Here is a 27,906-nt window from a genome sequence, read left to right as displayed (position 1 = left end):
TACTGTAGTGCAGACTGACTACTGTCCTCATATACAAAAACACCTTATACTTTATGGCACATAAACTGCCTGCTGGACAGCAAGCTTTCAGAAACAGAGTTAGAGTTTTCACACACAATTATCACCATGATTTTCAAATCAGATCTATAGAGAAAACATCTTTTGGAGAATTGCAGTAACATGACTGGGTACAGTGATGCATTTTCTCTATAAATCAGCAGTCACAATGCATTTTCATCATTACATTTCTGATCACATAACTGGACTTGTAAAACTAATCCAATTATCTGTTTTATAGAGTAAAACTTGAAAAAAAAAGTGGAAATGCTAACTTGGAAGGTTAAATCTGTGTGACCTGTATGGAATATACAGATATTTTAAAAAGTCAAGAAGCCCCAGGACTATTGGGAATGGTTAATCATAAAATGAAAAAAAATTATGGGTATTTTTAAAAGTGAAAGAAAAGACTTTGAATACTCACTCTGCTCTCCGGTACCAAAAGTGGGCTGTTGAGACTCCTAAGGGAATAAACGATTACATAAGATTATGTCAAAAGGGAGTTTTGACGAATGATGAAAGTAAAGCTAAATCACACTGTCCTGTATTTGCTTAAAGGACTGCAGTGTATTAGGACTCAAGGAGAATAGTAATAAGGTGTCCCGTGGCACTTCGAGGACTAAAATTTATTTGGACATAAGTTAGTCTTTATGGTGCCACAGGACTCCCTGTTTTTGCTCTAACAGACCAAGCAGATACCCCTCTGAAAACAGAAGAGTGAAGCCAAAGCCAGGAATGAGGGTACTCAATTGTTCCTCAGCATGGGAAATTTGGTCCCCAACTCCAAAAGACATTCCAAGCCCAAACATGTGGTCTTACAACAGAGATTAACTTCATTAGGCCTGCCATTGCTCCCCGCATCTCTGCCCCTCTGAGTTATCCATGCAACTCAATTAATGTACAATTATCTTAACAGTGCTCACAATTTAGACTAATTTGCTTATGTAATTATATACCCAAATTATAAGGAAACCTGGCCTTGAAAATTAAGCCATGCTCATTCTGACTCTGACATCAGCAGAATTCCTGGCTCTAGAAAATCCAGTCCTCTGACACATGGTGCTGCAAAGTCAATCCTTCTAAATTTAATTTAAAAACCCAAATGCTTGTTTTATAGTTCTTAAATAAGCCGATCTGAGTAGGTACAGGAAGCAGACTGCAAAAAACACACTATGTTTATATAGTCATCGTTTCTGACTAAAACCTTGTTTTAAAGAAATCCAGTTTTGGCTCTAAATACATGAACTAGCTGAAAACACTCGACTCAGCTTGAAATGCAAAGCTTAGGAAACTGAATCTAGTAGACTTACTTCAAAAATATTCTTCTACTAGGTTTCCAAGAGGAATCAATTAATCAACCAATAGTAGGTTGTAGAGTCTGTAATTTTATGACGTTTCAAATTTTTATTGCAGATGGGTAAGTTGTTGAAGCAGCAATACACAGGGAGAGTTTTATTTTTTTCCACTGAATGGTATTAAAGTTCAGTGTTCTGCTGAAGACTCCCCATCATCCCAAAGATTTCTTATTTTAAAAATACCTTCTTTAATCAAAGAAAGGAGTAACAAAATTAATCCAAAGTATTATTTTTGTGCCATCTTCCCAGCTCCAACAAAAAATTACCAGATAAACTTTTGAAATATGCAAAATGTTAGAGCAACAACGGATTTTTACACTTCACAGTAACATATCAAATGTCACTACAACTATCTGATAATGGGTTTTCTTTTGCTTTCACGGACAAAAGAAGTTAACGGGCAAAAATGGCAGGTTATCATCCAAAAGAGAAGACAGGATCGTGGGAATCTATTATGCTGCCTAATTTCAACAGCATTGATAGTTACTTTCTTCACTTTCCAATTTACAGCTGTTTCTTCCTACGCACACATTGTGAATACTATAGAACAGCGTTTCCCGAAGTGTCATCCACGGTCCAGTACCAGTCCTTGCGCCGGGGGGGGGGGGGGGGGGGGGGAGGAGGGAGGCAGCAGTTGGGAAAAACAGTCCTTAGGAAATATACAAATTAGCATCTAGGTACTATTATTATTGTGAATAAATACTAAACAGTGAAAATTTACTTGTTTTTCAATTTTTTTTATGTATTTATATTTTGGGGCCACACAAAACAGTACTGAAAAAACTGGGTCCCAACTATATAAAGTTCGGGAAACTGCTATAGAACAATATCTGCATAAATTATCCATTGGCATCAATGTTTTTAAGTCAGACCATGGTATTCCCTTGAGGTGCACTTTGATTAAGATACATTGTGTTTTAAATCCCTAGTCATCTTCCAATTAATCTATTTTGTTTTGAACGCATTTAACTTTAAGAAACTCAGACAAGCAAAACTGCAAGCTTATAGCTACAAAGTTATTTCCCGCACTATCATTGCCTGTGGGACTACTTAGGAAGGGACAAATGAGAAACTATGGAAAGGAAGGCAACCCTATCAATCTATTGGGAGTAACAGACAGACTAGTCAGGACAGGAGCAATGAAGAAGTTTAAACAGGAAGTGAACTGCAGTCTCCACTTAGATATAAAAAGCCCAAAGAGGGGAGACTGGTAATGCAGTACTTTTCACTCCACTAAGTTACCAATTTGGCTCTTGTTCAAGTAGCTGTGACTAAAAGTAGTTGCCATTTGAGGGCTATTGGGTTCTATTTGAAATGGGACAATCATTTTAATTCCACTTTCCATATTACTAACATAGCAGCACAACGAACCCTAATGACCCTCTAGGCCACAGCTGAGGTACTCCAGGGCAGAAGTTTACAATGCTGCTATACTGAAGGTTGAAACTCTCTCATCCAGCACCCTCGACTAGTGCCGAATAAGAGAATTTGCTTGACGATAGGAGGTGAATATTGTCCAGCATATCACCAATACATCCACTGATTACTGGGCTCTTCGAAGACATTCAGGTAAATTACAGCTAAATAACAGCACAGAACACAGAGCCAGGACTGGTGGCTGGAAACAAACTTTAAGGGACATGGGGAAACTTGGCTACACCCAGGATAAGTGGTTGTCCGGCTAACTAAAATCCTGTAGGATTACGGATGTTGCCAGACGAGAGAGTTCCAGATTAAAGAGGTTCAACTTTTATTTTCTTTGTGGAGAATAGAGTTTAGTCTCAGACTCAACTGTGCAACTTTCACCTGTACAAAACACCCTTGAGTTTTGTGATGTCTGTGTGATATTATGTGTTTATTTATACACACATATACAAACATGACCAATAGTCTGACTTGGAAATCTGATAGCCATCCTTAGGTTGGAGCAACAACTTTAGGACTTATCTGAGGAATCAAGCCAAATGACACAACATAAAATTTTCAGAAGTGACTCAAGCATTTAGGATCCCAAATGCCATCAAAATTTTTACTCAGATTTCTTATGACAAAGGATCAAAAAGGTAATCATGTGAGAAAGTCAATTTCATGCAGCTTCATTCCAACTTTCTTTACCATTGTTAAATGCGTTAGGGTAATACCGAGAGGCCTAACCAGGAATCTGGAACCACCATGGCAGACAATTCACAAAAGAGAGTCCTTGCCCTAACAAATCTAAGATGGCACACAGTCCACTGAAAAGTGCCTAAGCTTGTAATACAACATGCAAGACATACCAAGTGTTGGCACACAAGACAGAAAGCTGTGAAACCTAGCAGCATATTGTGTAAAGTAGTACAATATCTGAAGAGATCAAACCCTCTTAGGTCAGCACAGCTTGATTAAAGTAAACCACTGTTCTCTTTCGTTTTCCAAATTCCACTATGGTTTCTGGCTAAACAAATGCCGCCTCACTAATTTGTTGGAATTCCTGGAAGATATTCCTGCCAAGAATGACAGGGGCTACATGGCATAGGAAATAACAGGCTTTCGACTCCAGAAAGTATTTAACAGAGTCACAGATGTAAGATGCATGGTCATGGAATAAAAGAAAATTGGCTAGAAGTCAGAAGACAAGGAAAAGCCATAAATGGAATTTTTTGCAAGATGGTTTAAAAAAAAAAAAAAAACACGACACAGGCTGATTAAGGTCCAAAAATGTGACCTCTCATTTTGTTCTTATATGCCAGCACGGCCAAGTAATCTAACATAGCTTCTTCCTCAATGCCAAACAAATGATTCAATACATATACTGAACTCAAGTCAAATGCTCACAAGCCAAAAAATTCATAAACAACATACAAATAGGCACATGTTTTCAAGGTGGAAAAAGACAGTTCATAACCAGGTTTCTTCTTCGTTGATGTTGGGGTTATTACATACAAGCATGAAAATTATCTAACTTAACTTAGCTCTCTTAACAATAAGAGACTTTAAGTAGTACTGCTGGGCTGACAGTTTTGCATGACTCACCAAATTAAGGTCTGATAAAACAGTGTGTTCAAGATTTTTAGATGTCATTACACTGATAAGCAGAGCAAGCACCAAAAGGGAAAAGAATGAAATAGTAAGACTAATTTCTGGATTTGCATCAGGAAGAATATCTAGGAATTGTACAACAGTTGGTAAATTCTCATCTCGCTGGACAGCACCAAATACATACAACTCAAAGGGTAAAGATAGATATAGGGTTGACCCTAGTTTGGGAGGCCCAAGCACAAAGACAAGCAGGTGCCCGCCATTCTGACATCTTCAGGGAGTAAGGGACTTCATCGATATGTATTGATATTAGATATGCATAGGTGATTTCCATGAATTGTTATGAGACCAGGCCAGAGCATTTTAGATAACCATATTAGTACCTGTAGACAAAGACCCGCTAAGTTGGGTCTTTGCCCACAAAAGCTAATGCGCCAAAATATCTGTTAGTCTATGAAGGTGCCACAGGAGTTCCTGTTGTTTTTGAAGATACACGCTAACTTGGCTACCTCTCTAATACATATTTGTACTTTTCACCACAACTTAAGGCAGCTACATTAATCTTGGAAATTAGTTAAGAGGACAAAGCCCACCACAAAAAAGCAATACAAAATGTTAAGAATGAAATAAAGGAGCACAGAAAAACAATTGATAAAAATAAACTCCAAATGAAATATACTTATAAGTCAAAATATATTCTATCAGAGGTCTAGTGGTCTCATTAGGTAGACAGTTAACTTTTCTCTGGAATCTGTCCACAATACTCCAAAATCTCAGCTTTCATTACAAAAATAATTCTAGTTTTTATGACTTGGAAGATTATCAGTTAACATTATAGAAGTTATTTATGCAGTAACATGTGCTAAGCCTGTAAATACTGAACAGTGCCAAGACAAGAGCAATCTGCCCCAATCCATTGTAACAGGATGTTAACTTTGGAGCAGAGTGGTATTGTAATGTTCTTTCATTGTTGATCACACACTAGAAACAAAGGGATAAATAATAACAGAGAGAAAGCCGTGCTAGTCTATACACTATCAAAACAAAAAGCAGTCAAGTAGCACTTTAAAGACTAGCAAAACAGTTTATTAGGTGAGCTTTCGTGGGACAGACCCACTTCTTCAGACCAGAACAGACTCAATATTTAAGGCACAGAAAACCAAAAACAGTAAGCAAGGGGGACAAATCAGAAAAAGATAATCAAGGTGAGCAAATCAGAGTGGAGGGGGGGAGGTCAAGAATTAGATTAAGCCAAGTATGCAGACGAGCCCCTACAGTGACTCAGAAAGTTCCCGTCCTGGTTGAAACCATGTGTTAATGTGCCGAATTTGAATATTTGAATTCAGCACACACACACATGGTTTAAACCAGGATGGGAACTTTGAGTCACTATAGGGGCTCGTCTGCATACTTGGCTTAATCTAATTCTTGACCTCCCCCGCCACCACTCTGATTTGCTCACCTTGATTATCTTTTTCTGATTTGTCCTCCTTGTTTACTGTTTTTGGTTCTCTGTGTCTTAAATATTGAGTCTGTTCTGGTCTGGCTATGGTCTGAAGAAGTGGGTCTGTCCCATGGAAGCTCACCTAATAAACTATTTTGCTAGTCTTTAAAGTGCTACTTGACTGCTTTTTGTTTTGATAGGGATAAATAAAAGTGCTACACAGACTTTTTAGCGATGCCTCATGCTGGGAAATGACACCATGCTAACAAGCAAACAGTTATTAGTGCATGACAATTTCCCTGACTGTAGAACTACAACTACTGATTTATAAAAATATAAATTATAGTGGCATATATAGAGGTTGGTGGGGCGCACAGCAGAGGGTAGGGTTGAAAAAGCCAAGTAAACAGAGTTAAAGCTGTTTTAAAGGGCTGTATAACTGTGTACTGCCAGTTTTTGTATGTCTAATGTTCTTATAAGCTTAACTGTAACTTTGCATTTCTTGCATTTGTGAATAATTATCGGATCCCTAAGAGCTTTTACTCAAATTACTGACATGTATTCAAACTTAACTCCATTTTAATGTAATTTTTATCTGGAAATGAGCTTCTCTTTTGTTTTTCATTTAAAATATTATACATAAGTAGCACGAGAATGTTACCGTGTGGTATTTCCAAAGATCTGAAGATATGTATTTGCAACTTAACATATTTTGAAAAATTTGCAGGGCTAGATCTACCAGCACATACCCAACAGACCACTACAAAGCAGCCAGAGCATACTGTCTAGTTGCCCTTCTCCCTTTTGATCTTACCCACAGTTCCATGTGCACACACAGACACCCATGCGCGCACATGCATTTTCTGTTGCTTCTTTTCCTACTAAATAGATCTAGTGCAATGGGTACTTTTTGAAAAACATCACTTTCAGATCAATGGTCATAACAACAAAGCTCTTCAAACCAAAGTTTTTTCTTCAGCCCCTCTTGATGGAAAATGGCATTATTTACTGACAAAAAAAAAATCTCAAAATGGCTGTCACTGCCCATTGCTCTCAATGGGACTGAAGCCAATGCAGCCACATACTGCCTCCCAGTGTTTATTTCAGGAAGATACAGCACTTGAGAGAATAAGATAGGGAAAGAAAAAGTTGTGCTCCTTTCAGGGCTACCACAGGCACTACTGCAAAGCCAGGATGGATTTTCAGACACATGTTAACACGTGTTCAAACCAACCCCAAATGACAATGCACAGTTGAATTTTAACAAAGACCTTAAAAATCCTGCAATGCAATTCTTGATATTTAAAAGGATTTTCTCTAGTTTTAATGGCACTCGACCTTGGACTACTAAAAAAATAAAGTTTGATTGGTAAGTCACAAACCTTAGTTGGAAAAGGAAATTTTGACGGTTCTGTTTTGCACGGTGTGTGAATAGCCGTAAGAGGAGGCGGCCAAGAGCGCGTCATCTCCTATTTTAAAAACAAAAAAAACAAAAAAAAAAAAAACCAAACAGCAAAGTCATTATAGATTAAGGTTAAAACATATCAAAGTGTTAATTTTAAAAAGCTGTGCAGGTCTGTTTGAAATATTTTATCCACAATTGTTGGATGTAACACTAAAGATTTTATATTTACTTTAATATGAGACATATTTCTTCTTTTTCTCTTTCCTACACGCATTTGACAGAATTTTGCGTATGAAGTTCCATTCTGTCTGTATAAGTGAACAATTTTGTCCTTAGAGATCCAAAATGTCTTTAAAAATGTTTGGCCATGAAAATGGACATCTGAAATATACTCAAAGAAACTGCATAGACCTGATGAAGACAGAAAATAAGCTGCTTTCTGGTCCTCCAAAACGTCTACCATCAAGTTTGAAACAGGGATGTCAATTTGCATCAATATCTAGTAAGAAGGTTCTTGTGTGCAAACAGTTTTAAGGTTATTAGCAACTGCAACAGAAACTGAAATTCAAGTACTTCGCACACTGACAATTTTTAGGGAGTCAGGTAGTGTAAGTGGCATTCCTGGGACACTGCTGATTTTCTCTTACATGCAAGCAGGGTGAGTACTCCAGCTCCTTTGTTCAGCAGTATTTGTTAATTTAATGAATAAAATCTAGAACCAGAGAACAGAGAACTTACTTTTAGAATTTCATCCACACAGGTCACATCACCAGATGCTGATGCCTACAAATCAAAGTTCAGGATTAACTTTTTTCATTATACTTCTAGAGGCCTGCACCCACCATACAATACAGCAGGACTTGAAGTTAAACTTGTTTGTGGCCCAAACCCAGATGATATTCACCCAGAATCAGTAAGAGAAGTAGCACTGATATGGATATCTTCTCTTATGCATAACTTTTAAACATGGACAGTATTTTCTAGATTTCATTTAGGATACTTAAGACTCTCAGCTACTGCTGTTCTAACAGTTAAGAGTACATGCAAAAGCATTTTATTTAAACAATTTTAATCATTTTAAACTGCACTGACACACAATATAGCTGTGCAAATGCAGGCACCCTACATGCAACAATCTAAGAGTAGCTAAATGACGAAAATATTTTTAATCTAAATATGTGCTATACAAAGAAAAAATATTGCTTAAGTTTTGAAATCCATTACATTTTTTTAAAAAAGTTGTAGGAAAATTGTGCATAATTATTAACACTTCAAAAGAGAATTTGGATTATGTCACAATCTAACGTAACAGAGTAAAATCCATTATAAACAACTTTTTTAGAAAGGAGACCATAAAAATCTCCAACATGATATGCAATTATGTAAAAACTGTGAAATGCAGATTGGAGATGTAAAAGGAAAAACAAACAAGATTCTCCTTAAATCACAAAAGAAAAACACGTGACTTCCCACTGATAAACTACAATTTTTTTTTCATTTTTGAGTGGCAAGCACTGTATGTTTTGTAGAAAATGAATGGTAGCCATAGAGGCTAGAATTTTCAATGTGACCTACAGAAATTAGGCACACAACTCCTTTAAGCATCTCTGAAAACCCCAGCCATGGAAGCTGAAAAAGGCTGAATAAGCTTCCCCCAAAAGTTTCATACTAACTTACGTCTAGTGGTTGAGAAGGTATTTTAAGCTTGGTTAGATGTGCTTTGCTGCTAGACTTCAGCTCACTCATGCTGTGGCTGTGAGTTTGACTACTGTAGTGTTCAGAGGACAACTTTGGTTCCATGGACTCCTGTCCATCCATGGGCCTTACATAGGCAGTAGGCTTCTGCAACATTGAACTGGACTTGGACATTAGCGAAGGAGGAAAAGACTGGTTAGAGTGTTGTCCACTTGAAAATGAAGGTACGCGGGAAGGTGAATCCCAGCTGGCATCAGGATCCCGAGGAGATTTTGAACGCTGATGTTCCTTGCTATGATGATCACTTCCATGAGACCTGGAATGGCTGGAGCTTAATGAAGAAACAGCAGGTGGTTTTCCAGGGCTGGAAGAACGGGATTTGGAGTGTTCAGACCCATGCTGGCTTTTTTTGCGCCCGCTGCTGCTACCCCCATATGAGTCACGGTCATGCCTCTGGCCACCGCTGCTAGTGTTATTGCCACTGCTCCGCTGACTACTGTGTCCTGTTTGTAAACCTGAGGACCGTTTCTGTGATTGGGAGGAAGTGCTAGGTGCTGGTCCTACAGGAGTCCATTTGCTGCTCTGATGAGAGCTGGTACTGTGTCTCTGTTCACCAAAGAAACTTTGGTTTGATTTTTCATCTGGTGTTGATGGTACTGTTGGTTTGGGAATACCAACAAGCTTTTGTAGAGATCTGTCACCTATCAGATCCTTCATTTCATCATAATTTCCAAGCATGCTCTGAATACGGTTAGACAGTTTATCTTCTTTGCTAGTCTGCGCAAAGTATAACAGAAACGTAAGAGTCAAAATATATTTAAGAAGGATTTTTAAAGACATCTATAACTTAGCATTAGATAAACTGGCTTGACACAAAACTAGAATAGTAAACCCAAACTTCAAGGTTAAGAACTTTCTCAGCATCCAAGTTTATTTTGTGTACCATTCCAGTTTCACCTCCATTAATATTTTAATCCCTTTAAATGTAAGGGAATTTATTACGTTTAATACATAAATCGTAATAATTGGAATCTTCACAGAGTTTGATTCATAGTAAGAAGTGGGTGAGATTTTTTCAAAATTGTCAGATGAAATTAGGCACTCAGCTCCTATTGGTGAATGTGAATCTCAGTGAAAAATGAAATGAAAAAAAGTTTGATGATGATAACGAAGTTATTCTCCTAATTAATACACAAAACTAGGTAGTTACTATTCTCTTCTGATTTCTAAAGTTAGTCATCTTATTCTTGACATCTCACTCGTACTTTTACTTCTTATTCTTAATCTTTACTCTCTCCCCTATGTCTTCAGAAATACTTTTTTTTCTTAAATGCTAAAAATCCCACATGAGGGAGGGGGCTCAGAAAAATCTTGAGAATCCCTGATGTAGGTGAAGATTAGTAGAGGTTAAGAGTGGCACGAGCGCTCATCGTCACTGGAATGTGAGGTGAAAGCTGAGCCCCGCCCCTCCTCCCCCATGCAGCCAGGAAGCTTCTCAAACCCATGCTGCCTGTGAATTAACAAAAGACTAGGTAAAGCTTTCAACCACCACCTAAACATTAAAGCTCTGCATCTTTATTAATGAAATTGTTTCAAGTGGACTATTAGTGACTTTAAAAAGTATCTCCAGCACTCAGAGGGAACACAGAAATCAAAAAGTCAAATTTCGGCACCCCACCTCAGAAAGGCTGATTATGCCTACGCTAAGCAATAAGCTAAACAGCATTTTTAAAAAGCCAGCCACGCTAACAGATCAATACTTAATGCTTTGGGTGGCTGGAACAAATGAAGACGGAAACTGAAAAATGAGCTGAATTTTCATTATTTTTTTCAACACATTTCAAATAAATGAATGTCTTTATTCTTGAATGATATTTTGAGTATGTGTTAGTCCTGCTACCTAATAACCATGCATCCTCGCTTTCAAGCCCTACTTGCTATCTTAACTGTACCCAAGAACTACGCATGAGAAAAACAGATTAAAAAAAGTTTACAAACCACGTAACAGAAAATATGGCTTTTTATACAAGGAACTGCGTTTTTGTAAAATAAACTCACAACTTTATATGGTTCAGCAAAGAGAGGAGAGTTAGGTGGAAAGACTTCTTCGCCCTGTTGAATTTCTTGATTTCGTCTTTCCCTTTCTTTCATACGCAGCACATTCCGGTCTTCACGGTTCATGTTGCTATGAACAAAAATACAATTTCTGATCACAGAAAGGAAATGAGGGATCAAAGTGAATAGAACTAGCTCCACTGTATTCATTTTGTCAACAGAATAGAGTTCAATTGAAGACTCCCCTTACAACAGTAGGAGATATCCAAAATTGAAAAGAAATTTAATTAAAACAGCTGGCCTCTGTATTTGCTATAACCTGCAGTCAGCAACTAGCTTTTTTACTCTGCAAAATTGGTAGAGGTTAGGCAATGATCAAAAACGGAAAACTTTACACAATCCACAGATGAACCCCTACTCCTCCAAACAATTTCTCCTGAATAATTAGTTTGTTAGAATAGGCTGATTTTAAAAAAGTAGAAATATCCATTTGCAATTCACTGTTAAAAGCCTCCACCGCTTTTTTCCTTTTAATATCCTCTTTCTATTACCCCCCCGCCACACATTCAGTATAATCCCCAACCACATGCCATCCCTTCCCATATCCAATGTGCACCTCTACTTTTGCTCTACCTTATTTTGCTTTGTTTTTGTCCCCAACACAGCTTCTTTGGTGTCCATCCTCTATCGTAGTTAGACCTCTGCTTTGCTCGTTTCTAGATTCCCTAAAAAACGACATTTCTTCTCTAAATACAATCTTAAGCACCTCAGTTATAGCAATATTACAACCTCTCATCGACTGTTCTGTCATAACTGGAATTTTCTCCTTTTTAAGAAAAATTTACTTTTCTTAACATCTGTCTTAGGAGATGTCTGCTTCAACTGACTCATTGCTTTACTCATAAGCACTAAGGCCAAATTTTTTAAAAGGATGTCTAAAAAGTGTTTCTGAACTTGAATAGCATCAAGAATCAAGCAGGGAAACAAGACTATAAATAAGATCCCACTAGCAATGGTGTTTGTGTGTACTATTCTTCTGAATGCTTGTAAGTGTAAATCAACATTCAGTTATTTATATAGCACAACCTGAGCTACTTTATATTTGTGTAAAACAGCTAAGATGATACAGTCTACATAAAAGAAACAAAATAAGAAGTTACATTAATTCAAGAGACCATTACGTGATTGTTTAGACAACTGCCCAATTATTTTCAAAATACCTGCTGTGTTTGCAATCTACCCAATAAAAGTTACTCAATTCTAAATAAATGAGTAGTCTTCAATTTTCATAAATCTTTGAAATATTTACATTGTTACTTTCACTTTAATTTTTCTCTTCTACATCTAGCTTCATTCTCATTGTCTCATACGTTAGAGTCAGTGTAATAAACCTGAATAGATGCTGAAAAGTAAGTTAGGCCCAAAACATAGTTAAGTTTGATTACTGGAAACATTCAATTATTTAAAAAAAAAAAACAACACCTTGTCAGGTTTTTGTTGTACTTCAATATTTTCCAGACATGGCTGCAACTCAAGCCTAGTAAGGGAGGCGGTCTACTCAGGCCATATATTGATGAGAAAAAACACTGTTTCTTAATTGTGTTGGCTTAACATCAGGCTACCAAATTTTCAACTAGAGCACTTTGAACTTTCTAGTCTATATCTTCAGGAATACTGCCAGGGCTTTTTGTTCATATTGAGCTAAACTGCTCCTCTCTTCAAGACTGAGTTCAACAACTGGCACGGTGAAAGTGAAACTGACTAGCTTGCTTTGATTGGCCAAACTGACTAACAGCAAAAAGTGAACTAGATTTCCTAAAATGATTATCAATTTAAGGGTTTTGTGATAAAGGAAAGATAAGGGACTAATTTTTAAAAAAAAAAAAAAAAAAAAAACTTACAATGTGCATGATACAGAGAAGCTGAAAAATTCATTTATATTTCACTAGGGAGATAAAATTGAGAGATAAGAGCTTTCTTTGGGCTAGCATCCTGTCTTCCTATGAAAGTATTGAAAGAAAAAGGTATTTACAGAGAACTTGAATCAGATTTAATTATACAGACAGTTCAGTTACAAGCCACCTAGAACAGATGTACTTAACATCTGTGCCTGTTTCCAATAAAATGTAATTTAGAGTAAGCCTTGCAGCTTTGCTTTTTGTAGCTCATCCTAGAACATTTTATCCATATGGGTAATCTGGGCACACCTAAAAAGAGACATATTATGACAATTAAACTTTATATGCTTCTAAACTAACATTTAAGTGAGCTCAACACTTGCAGCTATTTGCAAAATATGGTGTAAAATTTTAAATATAACAATGAGCAATATTTTTTAACTAATTGTACAGCTTTCCAACCTTTCATTAATAATCAGAACCACCCAAACTAAGTAGTGGAATTAGCTTTTTTCCTGCACTGAGGGACTGCCATGTTTCCAACAACTTTACATGAAAGACAATAAAGGTCTTTGGGAACTGATTGAGTTCGGTCAGGGAAAACAATGGTACTACACTGGCTCTCTGAGCTCATGTACTATACCTGTCTAGAACAGGTAATTAAGAATATTAGATGAGTTACCAGCATTTCTCCATCCCTCCAAGCCGCATACTAAACGCTGCAGTCAAAGAAAAAATTATATATAAGTGGTCATTTGGATTGTATTTGTTTCATGAAAGCCAGTAATTTTAAAGGTCTTAAAAATCAGATAAAATTTTCATGTAGAGAAATGCACTGCCTCAAGTGAATAACTGAGCTATTAAAATCACTACAAGCTTGCATACTGGCATTAATAAATTGAGTAGTTTGGTGAATTTTCATAACTACTGTATATAAGTTCTCAGAGAAGCTCTTAGGTGAGCAATTGGTATGCAGTACAACTATACCCTGGTCACCTGAAAAAAGCTGGATGAAGTCTATGTTCTAACAAAAACAATAAGAAAAGGTACTTTTAAAAAGTAAATGACAAGAGTATATTAAAATCAGTACTGCCACTAATTAACTGGTTTTACAAAAACTGCTTTGAATTAATTTACACCCAAATTATAACACTCAGTGAACTACTATTAACCCAGTTAAATGCTACAAATGCCTTTAAGTCCAAAATACAATATTCCACACAGTTGGTTCATTAAGCTTTTAACAGCCAAAAGTGATTCTCAGATGGTCTGATCTTTCTGCCCCAATACAGCATCAAAACGCAAGCACAGATGAAAACCCAGGGAAAAAAAAATCAGGTAACAAAACATACTAATTGTCAGACATCACAAGAAACCCAAACAGAACACTGAATACAGTTTTTGGACCATTTAGGTGAAAAATAAAGTTTTAAGTTGTAACCCATTACCAGCTGATCTTTATCGAAAAGGAAAGGAGCTGGACTGAACATTTCCAACAAACAGATCATCCTTATTGCCATTCTACTCTCTTCCTGAATATCTTATTTCTCATTATCCTACTCCTCAGTCTGAGAAGGTTGTCTTACTACAGGTACTCCAGGTTAGAGGGAAGTAAACTTTTTACATCAGGCACCACTTTTCATTCCAAAAGCCCCCCCCGCAACCTTTCCCGTCTAACGTAATGCACACTCATGGAAAAGAGAAGTTACTCACTTGTAGTAATGATGGTTCTTCGATGTGTGTCCCCGTGGGTGCTCCACAGTAGGTGTCGGGCTCGCCCGGCGCCGCAGATCGGAATTCTTCTAGCAGTTTCCACTGGATCGCGCATGTGCCGATGCGCGCTGCTCCCTTGCGCGCCCTCAGTCATGTGCGCGATCCGGTCCCCGCCAGTTCCTTGACCAACCGCCCCGGATGCTCCTGAAAAACACCAGGTAGAGATCCAAAGCGGGGGAGGATGGGTGGGTAGTGGAGCACCCACGGGGACACATCTCGAAGAACCATCATTACTACAAGTGAGTAACTTCTCTTTGAGTGGTCCCTGTGGGTGCTCCACAGTAGGTGACTACCCAGCAGTAACCCCAAGTAAGGAGGTGGGTACTGGATTCATGTGCAGCTTGCCCTTGAGAGGACTGCTGTCGACAGACGGGTATCCTCATCGAACACCCGATGCAGGGCATGATGCTTGGCGAAGGTGTTGTAGGATGACCAAGTCGCCACTCTGCAAATGTCTTTCAACACTATTCCCTTGAAGAAGGCCGTTGATGCCGCCACCGCTCTGGTGAAGTGAGACCTGGGCGGGGCTAGCAAAGGGGTCTTTCGAAGCTCGTAGCACAGTTTTATACAGGACACAAGGTGGTTTGAAATTCTCTGGGAAGAGAGGCCTTCCCCTTTCGACCTGGGAGCGAGACACACCAGAAGCCTGTCCGTTTTCCGGAAGGGCTTAGTTCTGTCTATGTAAAAGGCCAACGCCCTTCTCACATCTAGGAGATGCAGGAGCGCCTTCTTGCTGGAGCTGCTAGGCTTTGGGTAAAACGAGGGTAATACTATTGGTTCGTTAATGTGGAACTCCGAGGAAACTTTCGGAACGAAGGCTGGGTGTAACTGTAAGATCACTGCCTCCTTTGAGAATACTGTGCAGGGCAGCGTTGCCATCACTGCTTCAAGCTCGCTCACCCTGCGGGCTGACGTAATCTCAAGAAGGAAGGTCGTTCTCATGGCAAGTAGTCGGAGGGGTACCGTGGCTAATGGTTTGAAGGGTGGTCCCGATAGCGTGTGGAGTACCAAGTCCAAACTCCACGACGGTGGTAGCAGTTTTCGGGGAGGGTACAGGTTTACCAGCCCCTTCAAGAACCTTGTGACGATAGGATGGGCGAATACGGTGGGCCCTTCCTCTTTGTGCCGAAAAGCTGATATAGCTGCGAGGTGGACTTTTAGCGAGGATAGAGAGAGCCCGTCTCGTTTGAGGTCCAGCAGGTATTCTAGAATTACAGTTACAGGGACATCCAAAGGAGCTAACTGTTTGGCAGAGCACCAGGTGGTAAAGCGTGTCCATTTCTGTTCGTAAGTCCTCCTGGTGCAGGTCCTTCGGCTACACTCTAAGACTTGTCTTACTCTCTCCGTACACGTGCTCTCTAAGGCGCTGAGCCATGGATTAACCATGCTTGTAGGCGGAGTCCCTGAGGGTGCGGGTGCACTATGGACCCCTGAGCCTGTGTGAGTAAGTCCGGTGCTACCGGTAGGGGAAGTGGTGGACGATCCGTCACGAGCAGAAGCAGGGGAAACCACTGTTGTCGGTCCCAAGTTGGAACTATGAGGATCATGCGAGCTATCTCCCTTCTGGCTTTCTGCAGAACCTTGTGGATAAGTGTTGTGGGGGGAAACGCATAGAGGGCCCTTCCATGAGATCATGAAGGTGTCCACCAGGGACCCCCGCCCTATCCCTGCTCTGGAGCAGTACTGAGGGCATTTCTTGTTGCGCTGGGTGGCAAACAAATCGACTTGGGGAAACCCCCAAGTGCGAAATATGCGTCGTAGCAGGTCGGAGCGGATCTGCCATTCGTGCGTGAATGCAAAGCGCCTGCTCAGTTGATCTGCCTTCACGTTGTGGGCACCCAGCAAGTACAAGGCTTTCAACGTTATGTTGTTGGCAATGCACCAATTCCACAATCGGACTGCTTCTGCACATAGTGCACAGGACCGTGCCCCTCCTTGTCGACTGATGTAGAACATGGTGGAGGTATTGTCGGTATTGATCCCAACTGCTTTGCCGTGCAGGTATTTCCGAAAATGTCTGCATGCATTGAACACTGCTCTGAGCTCCAGTATGTTTTTGTGCAGTGTCTGTTCCGCGGGGGACCATAGCCCTTGCATCACCTTGTTGCCAATGTGCGCTCCCCATCCTACGTGGGAGGTGTCGGTTGTGAGAAAAATGGAAATTTGTGGTTAATGGAAGGGCACTCCCACTAGCAGGTTCTTGGGATCTGCCAACCACGCAAGCGACTTCCGTACCTCCGTCGTGGGTCATACTACCCTGTGAACAGTGTGGGCTGCCGGTCTGTAAACACTCATCAGCCAATGCTGCAGGCTTCGCATGTGTAACCTGGCATTCTGCACCACAAACGTGGCGGCCGCCATGTGCCCCAACAGTTGCAGGCATGTTAGGATCGGCACTGCGGGGCTGTACATCATGACTTGCACCAAGGATTTGATGGTGCGGAAGCAGGCGTCGGGCAGGTATACTCTCGATGCGATAGAGTTTATGCGCGCCCCTATGAACTCTATATCTTGCATGGGTTTGGTCTTTGACTTTGCAAGGTTGATAACTAGGCCCAGTGAAGTAAACGTGTTCGCGGTAACCTGTATCATGCGTAGGACCTCTGCCTTTGAGGCCCCTTTCAGTAAGCAGTTGTCCAGGTATGGAAAAATAAAACACGCCCTGCCTGTGCAGGTAAGCTGATACCACTGCCAGGGTTTTGGTAAAGACTCTGGGTGCCGAGGATAGGCCGAACAGAAGAACCCTGTATTGGAAATGCTCCCCGCCGACTGTGAAGCGGAGGAAGCGTCTGTGTGCCGGGTGGATTGTTATATGAAAGTAAGCGTCTTGTAAGTCGAGGGCTGCAAACCAGTCTCCATCATCCAGTGCCGTAAGCATGGAGGCAACTGTAATCATCTGGAAGCGCTGCTTGCGCAAGTATCTGTTGAGGCCCCGAAGGTCCAAAATCGGCCTCCAGCCTCCTGTTTTCTTCTCTGTTAGGAAGTACTGTGAGTAAAAACCTTTCCCTTGGAATTGTTCCAGTACTCTTTCCACCGCCCCTATGAACATGAGGTGATCTACCTCCTGCTTCAGCCTTGCCTCGTGAGAAGGGTCCCTGAGAAGAGGCCGGGTGGGAGGTTTCGTCGGTGGTAGTGACTGGAAGGGGATCGTGTAACCCGTGGCTATAATTTCCAGCACCCATTTGTCTATTGTGATCTTTTGCCACTGGGAGTGGAACGGTTTGAGGCAATGATGGAACATGAGGTGAAAGTGGCATTGAGTGATGGTGCTGATAGTGCAGTCCTCGACATACCCGTCAAACTTGCTGCCTCTGGGCTTGCCCGAGGTTGTGTGACTTTGTTGAGAACGTCACCTGGGGGCCCTGTACTGTTGCTACTGTTGATGGAGCCCTTGGTCATAGCCTCACTGATATTGTGCGCGTTGTGGTTGGTAAGCGTAGCGCCTTTGCTGAGGATAGAATTTCTTTTTCTTGTATGGAGGAGTGTAGATACCCAAGGTCTTAAGTGTGGCCCTCGAATCTTTGCTAGAGTGTAAGACCGAGTCGGTTGATTCTGCAAACAGCTTTTGCTTGTCGAAGGGTAGATCCACGATCTTCGCCTGTAGATCTCTGGGGATACCAGACGTCTGGAGCCAGGACTCCCTACACATTACCACTGCTGTGGCTGTTGAGCGTGCCACTGTGTCCGTCACGTCCAGGGCAATCTGAACTCCCATTCACGAGGCTGTGTAGCCCTCCTGGACGATCGCCTTTAACACCGGCTTCTTGTCCTCCAGGAGGGAATCCATGAGAGAGGTAAGTCTAGAGTAGTTGTCAAAGTTATGGTTTGATAAATGTGCCGCGTAGTTCGCCATTCTCAGTAATAAGGTAGAGGAGGAGTAGACCTTCCTGCGGAACAGCTCTAATTTCTTAGCATCTTTATCTGACCCCCCTGATTTGTACTGAGGAGTCTTCAACCTCTGCTGGGACGATTCAACCACCAAAGAATTGGGCTGTGGGTGGCTAAACAGGAATTCCATGCCCTTGGCTGGGACGAAGTATTTCTTATCTGTCCTTTTATTTGTAGGCGGAATAGAGGCCGGAGTCTGCCATATGTTAGTGGCTGACTCCATAATGGCTTCGTCCAGTGGAATAGCAATTTTAGATGAAGCCGGGGGTCTCAAATTTTTCAGGAGTTTATGATGTTTCTCCTGCACCTCTGCTATTTGAATGTCCTGCGTGTATGCTACTCTTCTGAACAGCTATTGGAATTGTTTAAGATCATCCGGAGGGGAGACATCCCTGGGGACAATTGCCTCATCTGGGGAGGATGAGGAGGAGCCACTACGATAAACCTCCCCCAAGTCCTCTGGCTCCCGAGTTCGCTAGTGTGCTTGCTCCCTTGTGGGCTGTGAAGGAAAGTCTCGGGACTCTGGACCGAATTCCCCCGGGACAGCTGCATTCCTCTCCCAGAGTGAGAGTGTACACGGGGGTATTGGTGAGGAGTGGGAGGGGATCTGCCCCTGGATCTAGACCTCCGATGTCGGTGTTCAGTATGATGAGGACGGCCATAACAACATGGACAAGGGCCCCGTGATGGAGACCTGGACTACGATCGGAGTGTGTACCCATGATGTCTGGGAGAGCGGGATCTCCGTGACGACATTGATAATGGTGAAGCTGGTATGTGATAGTACTCAGAGGGATCCAGGCCCAGAAAGGGTGAAGGTGGCCTGAGCCAAGGTGAAGGTGGTTGGAGGAACGGAGAGGGAGGCCCGAAATAGGCCGGTGGAGTTGCCGCCCTGTGACGCAGCGTGTGTATCTCCGGGGGCGGGGGGGGGGGGCGGGCTGGGTGATAACGGCATCGCAGCCCTGCCTGGAGATGGACTGAGGTGCCAGGTTTTGGCTCTAGCTTTCCCCCGCCCCTGCAGGGTGGGCGCCGCGGATCTCGGCCCCGCTGTCGGTGCCACACTTGGTACCGTCATAAGCGGTGCCGCGCAGGTACCTTTCTCCGGCGCCGCCGGGCCCTGCGCTGGGTGCCCCTGCGCCATCGGCGCCGTCGCTGATTCCAGTGCTTGCCGTGCTGGTGCCCGCAGCACCCTCAGTGCCGACTGCTGAATAGCCGGAGGCGCAGCCCCAGCCACGTGCGCAACCACGCTGCCGCTTTCATCAGCCCGCGGCTCAGGGCTCTGAGTTCTGCTCGTCCTGCTTGCTGAAACCGCCAGCAAGGATCGAGCCGGGGAGAGTTTCCTCTTCTTTTGCACAGAGGGGGTCAAAGAAGCTGCCTTCCTTGTATGCGACCCAGAGGGCCCTTCTGTGTGAGGCTTCCCCAGCAGCTCAGGCTGGAAGGGCCTTGTCAAACAAGATCATTTTGAGCCTCATCTCTCTGTCCTTCCTGGCCCTGGCTGTAAGCTGAGCGCAGTGCGAACACTTCTGCGTAACATGGGACTCCCCCAGGCAGCAAATGCACTTACTATGCCCATCAGAGGCCGGCATAGCCTCGTGGCTTGACTCTCACTTCTTGAAACCCGAGGAAGACATTGCAGTGAGTCTTTACTGTTAATAGGGTACTTAGCTGCTAATCAGTGCGTTCTACAACCCAAATAACCTTCACGGCCTTCAGGGTAGCGGACGGCTTAACCAGCCTTCTTTGTCTGCTCCTCTTCCCTCCGTTCCTCTTCTCTCCTACTATTTTGTATTTTTTTTTCTTTTTTTTTTGTATAATAGTAAGAACAATGATCTAACAAGTAAAAACAACTGTCTTATCTGTCTCAGGCTTTTAGAGCTGGAGCAGATTCCGTCTGCAGCCGTTGGCGGTTGAGAAGGAACTAGCAGGGACCGGATCGCACACATGACCGAGGGCGCGCGCAAGGGAGCGGCGCGCATCGGCGCATGCACGATCCAGTGGAAACTGCTAGAAGAATTCCGATCTGCGGCACCAGGCAAGCCCGACACCTATTGTGGAGCACCCACGGGGACCACTCGAAGAAGAATTTTGGTTATGTTCACATGAAAAAAAAAAAATCCTTTCGACATGTAAGAAAATAAGTATGTAGAATGTAACACCTATTAATTCGTATACAAATGTGAATACACATACGTAAAAACTAACACATTTCAACTTTTTTAATGAATGGATGAGCCTAAGACCCAGCAGCCAATTGTGCTGTGCCCCTCTTATGAAATTTCATGCCCCCCCACCGAGGGGGCCCACTCCCCACTTTCCACACTCCTGCCTAAGTTGACTCAGGGTCTGAGCATACAAATTAGTCTAGTCTGGATCCAAGCTGTTATATTGCAATGCCCTACCCACGTTATTATGTTTTTATGGTATAGCACTACCCGCGTCTCTCACGCAAGAATTTCTGGGAGCATAATGCAGTAAGATGAGCTGCCCAATGAACTGCGTGAAAATGACATCCATTCTGGGCACACAAGGAGAACTGTGGACAGGCGTTAAGAGGACTATATTCACGTAAATGTTTTAGTCTGCATTCTTACAGTGAACTGACTACCAGTGCAAGTGAAAGCCCCCAAGGTTCTAAATCATAACTCCTCCTAGGTTAGGTCATTGGGGTTGAAAGCATCATTGAGCAAGAGCATTGTGTGTGGGGAAGGGAAGGAGAATAGAGCTGCACCTGTTAAACAGTCCAGAGTAACTCTACAATGAAGACATACCCTAAAGACATGTCAGATCTAGTGGGCTATGTAACTGTCACAAGTAGCTGGACTTATTTCACAAGCCATGGCTACAGCGATCACCGTCACGTTACCCCAGAGGTATCTGAAGTTCCACAGGTTTCCCCTGTACTTAAAAGTAGGAATAACTGGTAATTGAGTATATATGTTCTGCTGACAAGAGATAAGCTGGTGAGCTAATTATCTTTTATTGGACTAACTTCTGTTATGAAAAAGAGAAGCTTTTGAGCTACACAGAGCTCTTCTTCAGATCTAGGAAAGGTAGTCAGTTTCACAGCTAAATACAGACAGACAGACTATGTGATAATTACTTATGATAAACTATTTGATCTTGTACTTAAACCATGACATTTTACAAACCTGAGAAAGAACTCTGTGTAACTCCAAAGTTTTTCGCCAACAGAATTTGGTCCAATAAAAACTATTACCTCACCCACCTACAACACTGCACACAACAAGAGATATGTTGACTTTGTAGATTTGTGACCTCTGTGTGCTCCAACTTTCTTCACATTCAACTTAAGATACAAAGATAGAATTATATAATAACCATCATAACTGATGAAATGAGGGTTACCTTATCCCTGACACCAGATTATAATGAGAACTGTTTCCTTTGGTACCAGTACTTAAGTGAGTAAGCCTCTTCCACTCCTACATCTTGGAGCATAGGCTATTGACGACCATTCATCACCATCCCGTCTTGGGTAATTTCTTCCAGTTCTAATAAGGTACATTCTCCATCTTTTTGGTGTCTGCCTTCAGGCCTCTAGGTCAAGTGTTTCCTGGGTGCCCTTTTTTCTTTTTTTATTAAGCCCCAGTACTTAGTAAGTAATATGTTGTATGAGAAACAAAAATAGAGACAATGGAAGGAAGCAGTGTACACACTTATTCTGCATAGATTTGGCAATTATTCTTTCTACTGGCCCCGGTACACCATGTAGCCAGCTAAAGACAGCTGTGCAAGCCAAGTCAGAGTAACCTAACTGAGTCACAAGTGCAAAATCTAGACCTTCGTGCTTCACTATATCACAAAGATAGTCTTTTATTAACCATACATCTTAATTCTGAAAGGAACACAGCAAATACAAGAAAGGAGGAATGCTTTTCTCCCAAGTATTACAAGTAACACCGTGAATAGTAGAGAGGTAGCTGCGTTAGTCTGTATCATAACAAAACAAACCAGCAGTCATTTAGGACTTTAAAGACTAACAAAATAGTGTATTAGGTGATGAGCTTTCATGGGACAAACCCACTTTTCAGATCTATAGCATTTCCAGTACAGACTGACAGTTACATAGCACAGAGGTTAAAAAAAATGAAATTGAAATAAAAACTGACAAATCAGACACATGCAACTGAAAGGAAGTGGGGGTGGGGGGTAGAGAAACTAAGCGTCTTGCCTGTGATTATTAGGAACACCAACAGAAGGGAAACAGTCCTTGTAATAAGTGAGACAATGGCTCTCTCTATTGAGACCAAGTGTTATTGTATCAAATTGGATAATGAACTCCAGTTCACACATCTAACAGGGTGAAAGACATCAAGATAAAAGACATCTCTGAGTAATATATATATAGGAATAGGGTTAACACAGTTTCCTCTTATGCTGCCTGCCCTTATCCAGACATCAGAAATCGAAGAGCTTGTGATAGCAGAACCAATGTTTTTGTAAATTCACTGTGCTTCTTCAGTGAGGGCTATCTACAATAACCTCCTCCTTCGAAGGGGGCATGTAAACAAGCCAGATCAGCAAATAACAATGATGTGCTGCGCTGAATATGCAGCACCTCATTAGCCTCATTCCTGCCACATGAACTTTGAAGTTAGCAACTTGGAAGCGCTGGCAAGCCGTGTAGCCGCGGGCACTTCAGAGTACCCGTGCACCTTCCAAGTGCCCTTACTCCCAAAACATTTTCGGACTAAGGGCACTTGGAAGTTGCACCGGTACTTCGAAGTTCATGTGGCAGGAATGAGGCTAATGAGGTGCTGCATATGCAGCACAGCACCTCATTGTTATTTCCCAATCCAGCTTGTTTACCTGCTCCCTTCGAAGGAGGGGACTAGTGTAGACAAGCCCTGAGAGCAGTATTTCTCAGACCCATTAAAGAAGTGACCAAAGGTATTCAGCTGCCAAAACTGGGTGCCCAAATTATTCTACACACACAGCATTTCATACAGAAAAACACTTCCAACTTCAACTTTTTAACAAGGCATTAGTGGGTCTTCAAAGTATAATCAAACCTTTTTGCCTCGCTGCCCCCAAAAGCACTTGTTTGCAGTCAAGACTTTCCTTTTCTAAAACAGGTTTCATAAAGCAAAAGGTAAAGCAATAGACAGTCGTTTATTCAGTGTTGCTTAAGTGGCTATGATTAAACAAAATCTGGTTTGACAACATTTATCCATGAAGGGAAAATAGTCTCTAGAGAGACTACACATCTAGCTCTTCATATTGAACCCACCCAATTTTATCAACATTAGACATTTTTCACTATATTTCAAATAGTAAATGGAAAACGGTACTTATTAGGCAAAATCAAGGCATCCCAGAAATATGCAGTTTACTCTTTAGAGACCCACTTTGTTTTTCTATGTTTGTGTACTGTTTATGTGAAAAGACCAAACCCCCACAAAAAAAGAGGAAGACTTTTTGTATTTTGTTGACAGCACAGTGTATTAAAGACTATACATGTACTCCCAAAGCTTAATACTGTAATATAACAAATTATCACAAAACTTGCCACCTAGTTCTTTGCATGGACTAAATGTCACAGCAAGGGTCAGTAACCTTTCCAAGGCTGTGCACCAAAATTTGACCTTTTGACATCTACATATAGTCTGAGTGCCAGTGACACTTTTTAAACTCACTAATAGTCCTGCTTACAACAGTTTCATTAATAAATAAAGATGCAGAACTTTACTGTTCACATGGTGGTTGGTAGCATAACTTTGAGCAAGCTCCCGGCTGCATAGGGAAATATGGGCAGGGCTGAGCTCTGACCTCACATGCCAGTTATAAATCGGCTTGACTGCCACTCCTGGCATCCATGCCAGGTTTGCTGACCCCTGTGCTACACGATCAGCTTAGAACTTACAACTGCTCCCACACTGAAAATCCCAATAGATTTGGGGAGGGGGGGAATCTATAAAGGGATATACTTCGGAGCAGCGTTTTGTCAACTTTGAGACATGGCGAATCAAACCATAATATTTTTTATGCAGAACACCTATAAAAATTCTCTTAAAAAAAAAAAAACTGTCAGACCAAGAAACCAAAACAAATAAAAAAACCCAGCAAAATACACAGAAAAATAATCAAGTACAGCTTGAACCTCTCCAATCCGAAATTCTCTCATACGACAACATCTGGAATCCGGCAAGATTTTAGCTGGCCACACCCACAATAAGTGGTCATTTGTCTAAGTTTCCCGCAGTCCCATAAAGTTTGTTTACAGACACCAGTCCTGGCTCTCTGATCTATGCTGTTATTTAGCTCTAATTAACCATTAAATATCTTCTTAGAGCCCAATAAGCAGTGGAAATGTTGGTAATGTGCTATACGATATTGACCTTCCATCGTCTGGCAAATTCTCTTGTCTGGCACTGGGAAGGTCCTAAGGGTGCTGCACCGGTGTTCTGCGGAACATAGTTTAAGAAACACTTCTCTAGAGTAGTAAGGATAAATGGTACTACAGATACTACAGAATAGTGATAGCCAAGAGCTGTATTAATCTGCTATCTTAGGATACGTCTACACTAATTTAGGTACCCATGGCTGGCCTATGCCAGACTTGTGCTAAGGCAGGGCTCAGCAACCTGTGGCTCTTTAAAGGAGCCACTTGCAGCTCTGAGCACTGCCGCCACCGACTCCTCTTGCATCTCTGGAGGCTGCCATCACTTAAACAAAGCTCACTGTTAAAACGGACTCTAGTTTTTCTTCCTTAAGCCGCAGCAGCCTCTAGAGCCACAAGGGGTGTCGGCAGCTGCAGGGAGCCCCAGAAGAGCAAGCTGGCAGCTGCCTGAGTGCTACACATGGGAGGAAGGGGCAGCTGGGGAGAAGCCTGGGCAGCTGCTAGAGGGAGGGCAAGAGAGGTTTGCCTCCCAGTCACACAGGGGCTGCTGTCCCATAAGAAGGGGTGCTTGAAAACCTCCTGCCACACTCAAACAAGAGCTAACGGCATGGGACAGTGCAGCTTGCCATGGTTATGCTGAGCCCAGGGTACGCACCCAGCACAATGACTCCCTCCCACTTCAGGGCGCTGCAGGGTGTCTGCTCCCCAGCCTAGATTTTCAGCTTTTCCCAGCTGAAATCAGTCACTTCCCTTTGAACAGCCCTTAAAATAATCACCATGTCCAATCACAGCAAAGGAGTTAACACATTGTCTTAAGAAAGAGAGACAATACATAGGAAATGAATAGTAGAGTGGACTAGAAAGAAAAGACATTCAGCTTAGTAGACATTCAGCTTACAAATGGCATCCTATATAGTGCCACACTCTTGCCACAAAAAAAAACCCTGTCATGGCTTCTGGGCAAGACAAATCCTGTCTCAGAATATTTTGAAGAAATGTGTCAAGTGTAAAGTAAGTGCAAGATGATGATGTAGGGCCTGGCTACAAGAATGAAACATCATGAGGAAAACTGTTTATTGGGAGAACATGATGTGGATGAAGCTGTGACTATGGCTGAGTGAATCTACTGGTTACTAACAAATAATTTACTTTGCAATGCATCATTCTTCAAGACTCTATGACTTTTAATATGACTTTTAATTTAAAACATGTAAATTCCCAAGCTGTTTTGCTGTGCTGGAAATTCCTGGGAAAAAAAAGTTTTGCCTAACTAATCCAAAGGCTTGTTAAATTAGTTAACTAGGTTTAAAATCTATCACTCAAGCATACAATACAGAAAGCTGCAGTAAGAGAAATCTAGAGTTGCAAGTTGCCATTGAGTGTCATTTTATGTTACAATAAACACCAAAATGCGCGATTCTGAGTTGCACTTAACTTGTGTTTATGAGAGTTAAGTGCAACTCAAAGATGCTCTGTAGTTGTCTGCCTGCCCAGCTCGGCAAAGTGAGGCGGCAAGACAGCCATGCCAGCTGGGAGAAAGCCGGGGAGAAGCTGCACCTGGCTTCCAGAGTGGCAGCAGACAGGAAACTGACTACCCATATGCTGGTCAATTTCCTGGCTCCCATCAGTGGAGGGGAGCTGGGAGCTAGACTGGTGCCTGGTCCTCAGCTACCATCCACTTGCTGGAGCCAGGAAACTGACCAGGGCTGGTGCCCTCATCAGTTTTCTGGCTCTCCCAAGTTGTACAGGAAATTTGACTTACATGGGGGTCTCAAGAACACAACCTGAACGTAAATTAGGAGTCTACTGTACATAATGCATGCCCCTTAATTTGAAACAATATGGCAAAAAAAAACAATGGTGATGCCATAAGCCTATTACCTATTTTACTTCAGCATAACTCAGCTTTTCCAAGGGAACCCCACAATATACTGGTTGAACCTTTGAAATCGGGGACACACTGGGCCAGCATGACCACAGATGTTGCTGGACTAGAAAGCCACAACAGTTGGGAGCAGGGGTCAGGAGCCCTCACCAGTGCCAGGCTGGTAGCAGGAGCCTGGAAATTCCAGCCAGCTCAATAGTAGGGGAGCTGGTGGTGGCCAGGGAGCCACACTTGGCCTAAGCCAAGGCTGGTAGCAGGGGGGCCAGAAGCAATCCTGGACTGGAAGCAGAGCTCAGTGGCAGCAAGAGAAACAAGACAGTGTCCAAGAGGGGAGCCTGGGAGCAGGAGCCAGCAGCCAACAGGGAAGTCTTGACCTCCTCTGGTCCAACAGTTTCCCTGCTTCAGGTTCCAAGGGTGCTGGACCAGAGAGGTCCAACCTGTACTTTTCCCCCCCACCACCCTTCAAAAACAGAAGTGTCAGTAAGATTAAAGGGGCTTACTTCAAAATTAAGTAAGTGCACCCTAAGCACAGTCAGTCAGTCTTAGGTTTTTTTGGTAGCTTGATTTAAATTAATCTACCCAGCCTGTGAGACTTTGTCTTCTTCCACATCCCACCAAGACAACAGCGCTGGCTGGAAAAGTGAGGCTTATGGTACCCTAGCTGAAGCACTTTTAATGGATGGCACTCAACCTTAGATGTGACTGAGTCCAACGGGAAACTTTTCAAATAATGATGCAAATCAGCTTTTTTCACAGTAGCCTTTCCCTAATAATTATGATGAAGAACAAGCCAAAAGGAGGGTGAAATAGAAATAACTCAGTCTGATGCATCTGGTTTAACAGTCCTCAAGGTATCTGGTTTTTGTATATGGCTCCAATGAACAACTGAGGCAGATGCCGTGATTTTTTTAAAAGGTGGTTAAAGAGGCACCACTGCAGATGAATTCATTTCACTGGAAATACAAGGGTTGCACAGGTAAGCCAAAACTTTGACAAATTTCTGCAAGATGGATTTAATTAGACAGGCACTGACATTAACATTTAGTTTGAAACAATTTCTATTTTCTTGGCC

At 42.1% G+C, this 27,906-nt stretch overlaps 1 protein-coding gene across 2 annotated transcripts in view; it reads right to left on the bottom strand.

Annotated features, from left to right (window-relative positions):
* AFF4 (ALF transcription elongation factor 4) overlaps nucleotides 1-27,906 on the bottom strand; it is a 93,691-nt gene that overhangs the window by 38,446 nt on the left and 27,339 nt on the right. Inside the window, exons 2-7 of one of the 2 annotated variants that reach the window (XM_075010025.1) lie at nucleotides 11,663-11,754; nucleotides 11,033-11,159; nucleotides 8,957-9,751; nucleotides 8,018-8,062; nucleotides 7,257-7,343; nucleotides 482-518 (exon numbers count right to left, since the gene is read on the bottom strand). In XM_075010025.1, coding sequence (XP_074866126.1) covers nucleotides 482-518; nucleotides 7,257-7,343; nucleotides 8,018-8,062; nucleotides 8,957-9,751; nucleotides 11,033-11,155 — 1,087 coding nt within the window. In that variant the 5' untranslated portion in view covers nucleotides 11,156-11,159; nucleotides 11,663-11,754. The remainder of the gene's footprint in view (nucleotides 1-481; nucleotides 519-7,256; nucleotides 7,344-8,017; nucleotides 8,063-8,956; nucleotides 9,752-11,032; nucleotides 11,160-11,662; nucleotides 11,755-27,906) is intronic. The other variant, XM_075010024.1, reaches the window with a different exon arrangement.

This window comes from Carettochelys insculpta, chromosome 15, assembly GCF_033958435.1.
Source record: "Carettochelys insculpta isolate YL-2023 chromosome 15, ASM3395843v1, whole genome shotgun sequence".
Lineage (NCBI taxonomy): Eukaryota > Metazoa > Chordata > Testudines > Carettochelyidae > Carettochelys > Carettochelys insculpta.
The sequence above is the reverse complement of the archived record's forward strand: the minus strand, read 5'-3'. Positions and strand labels throughout refer to the sequence as shown.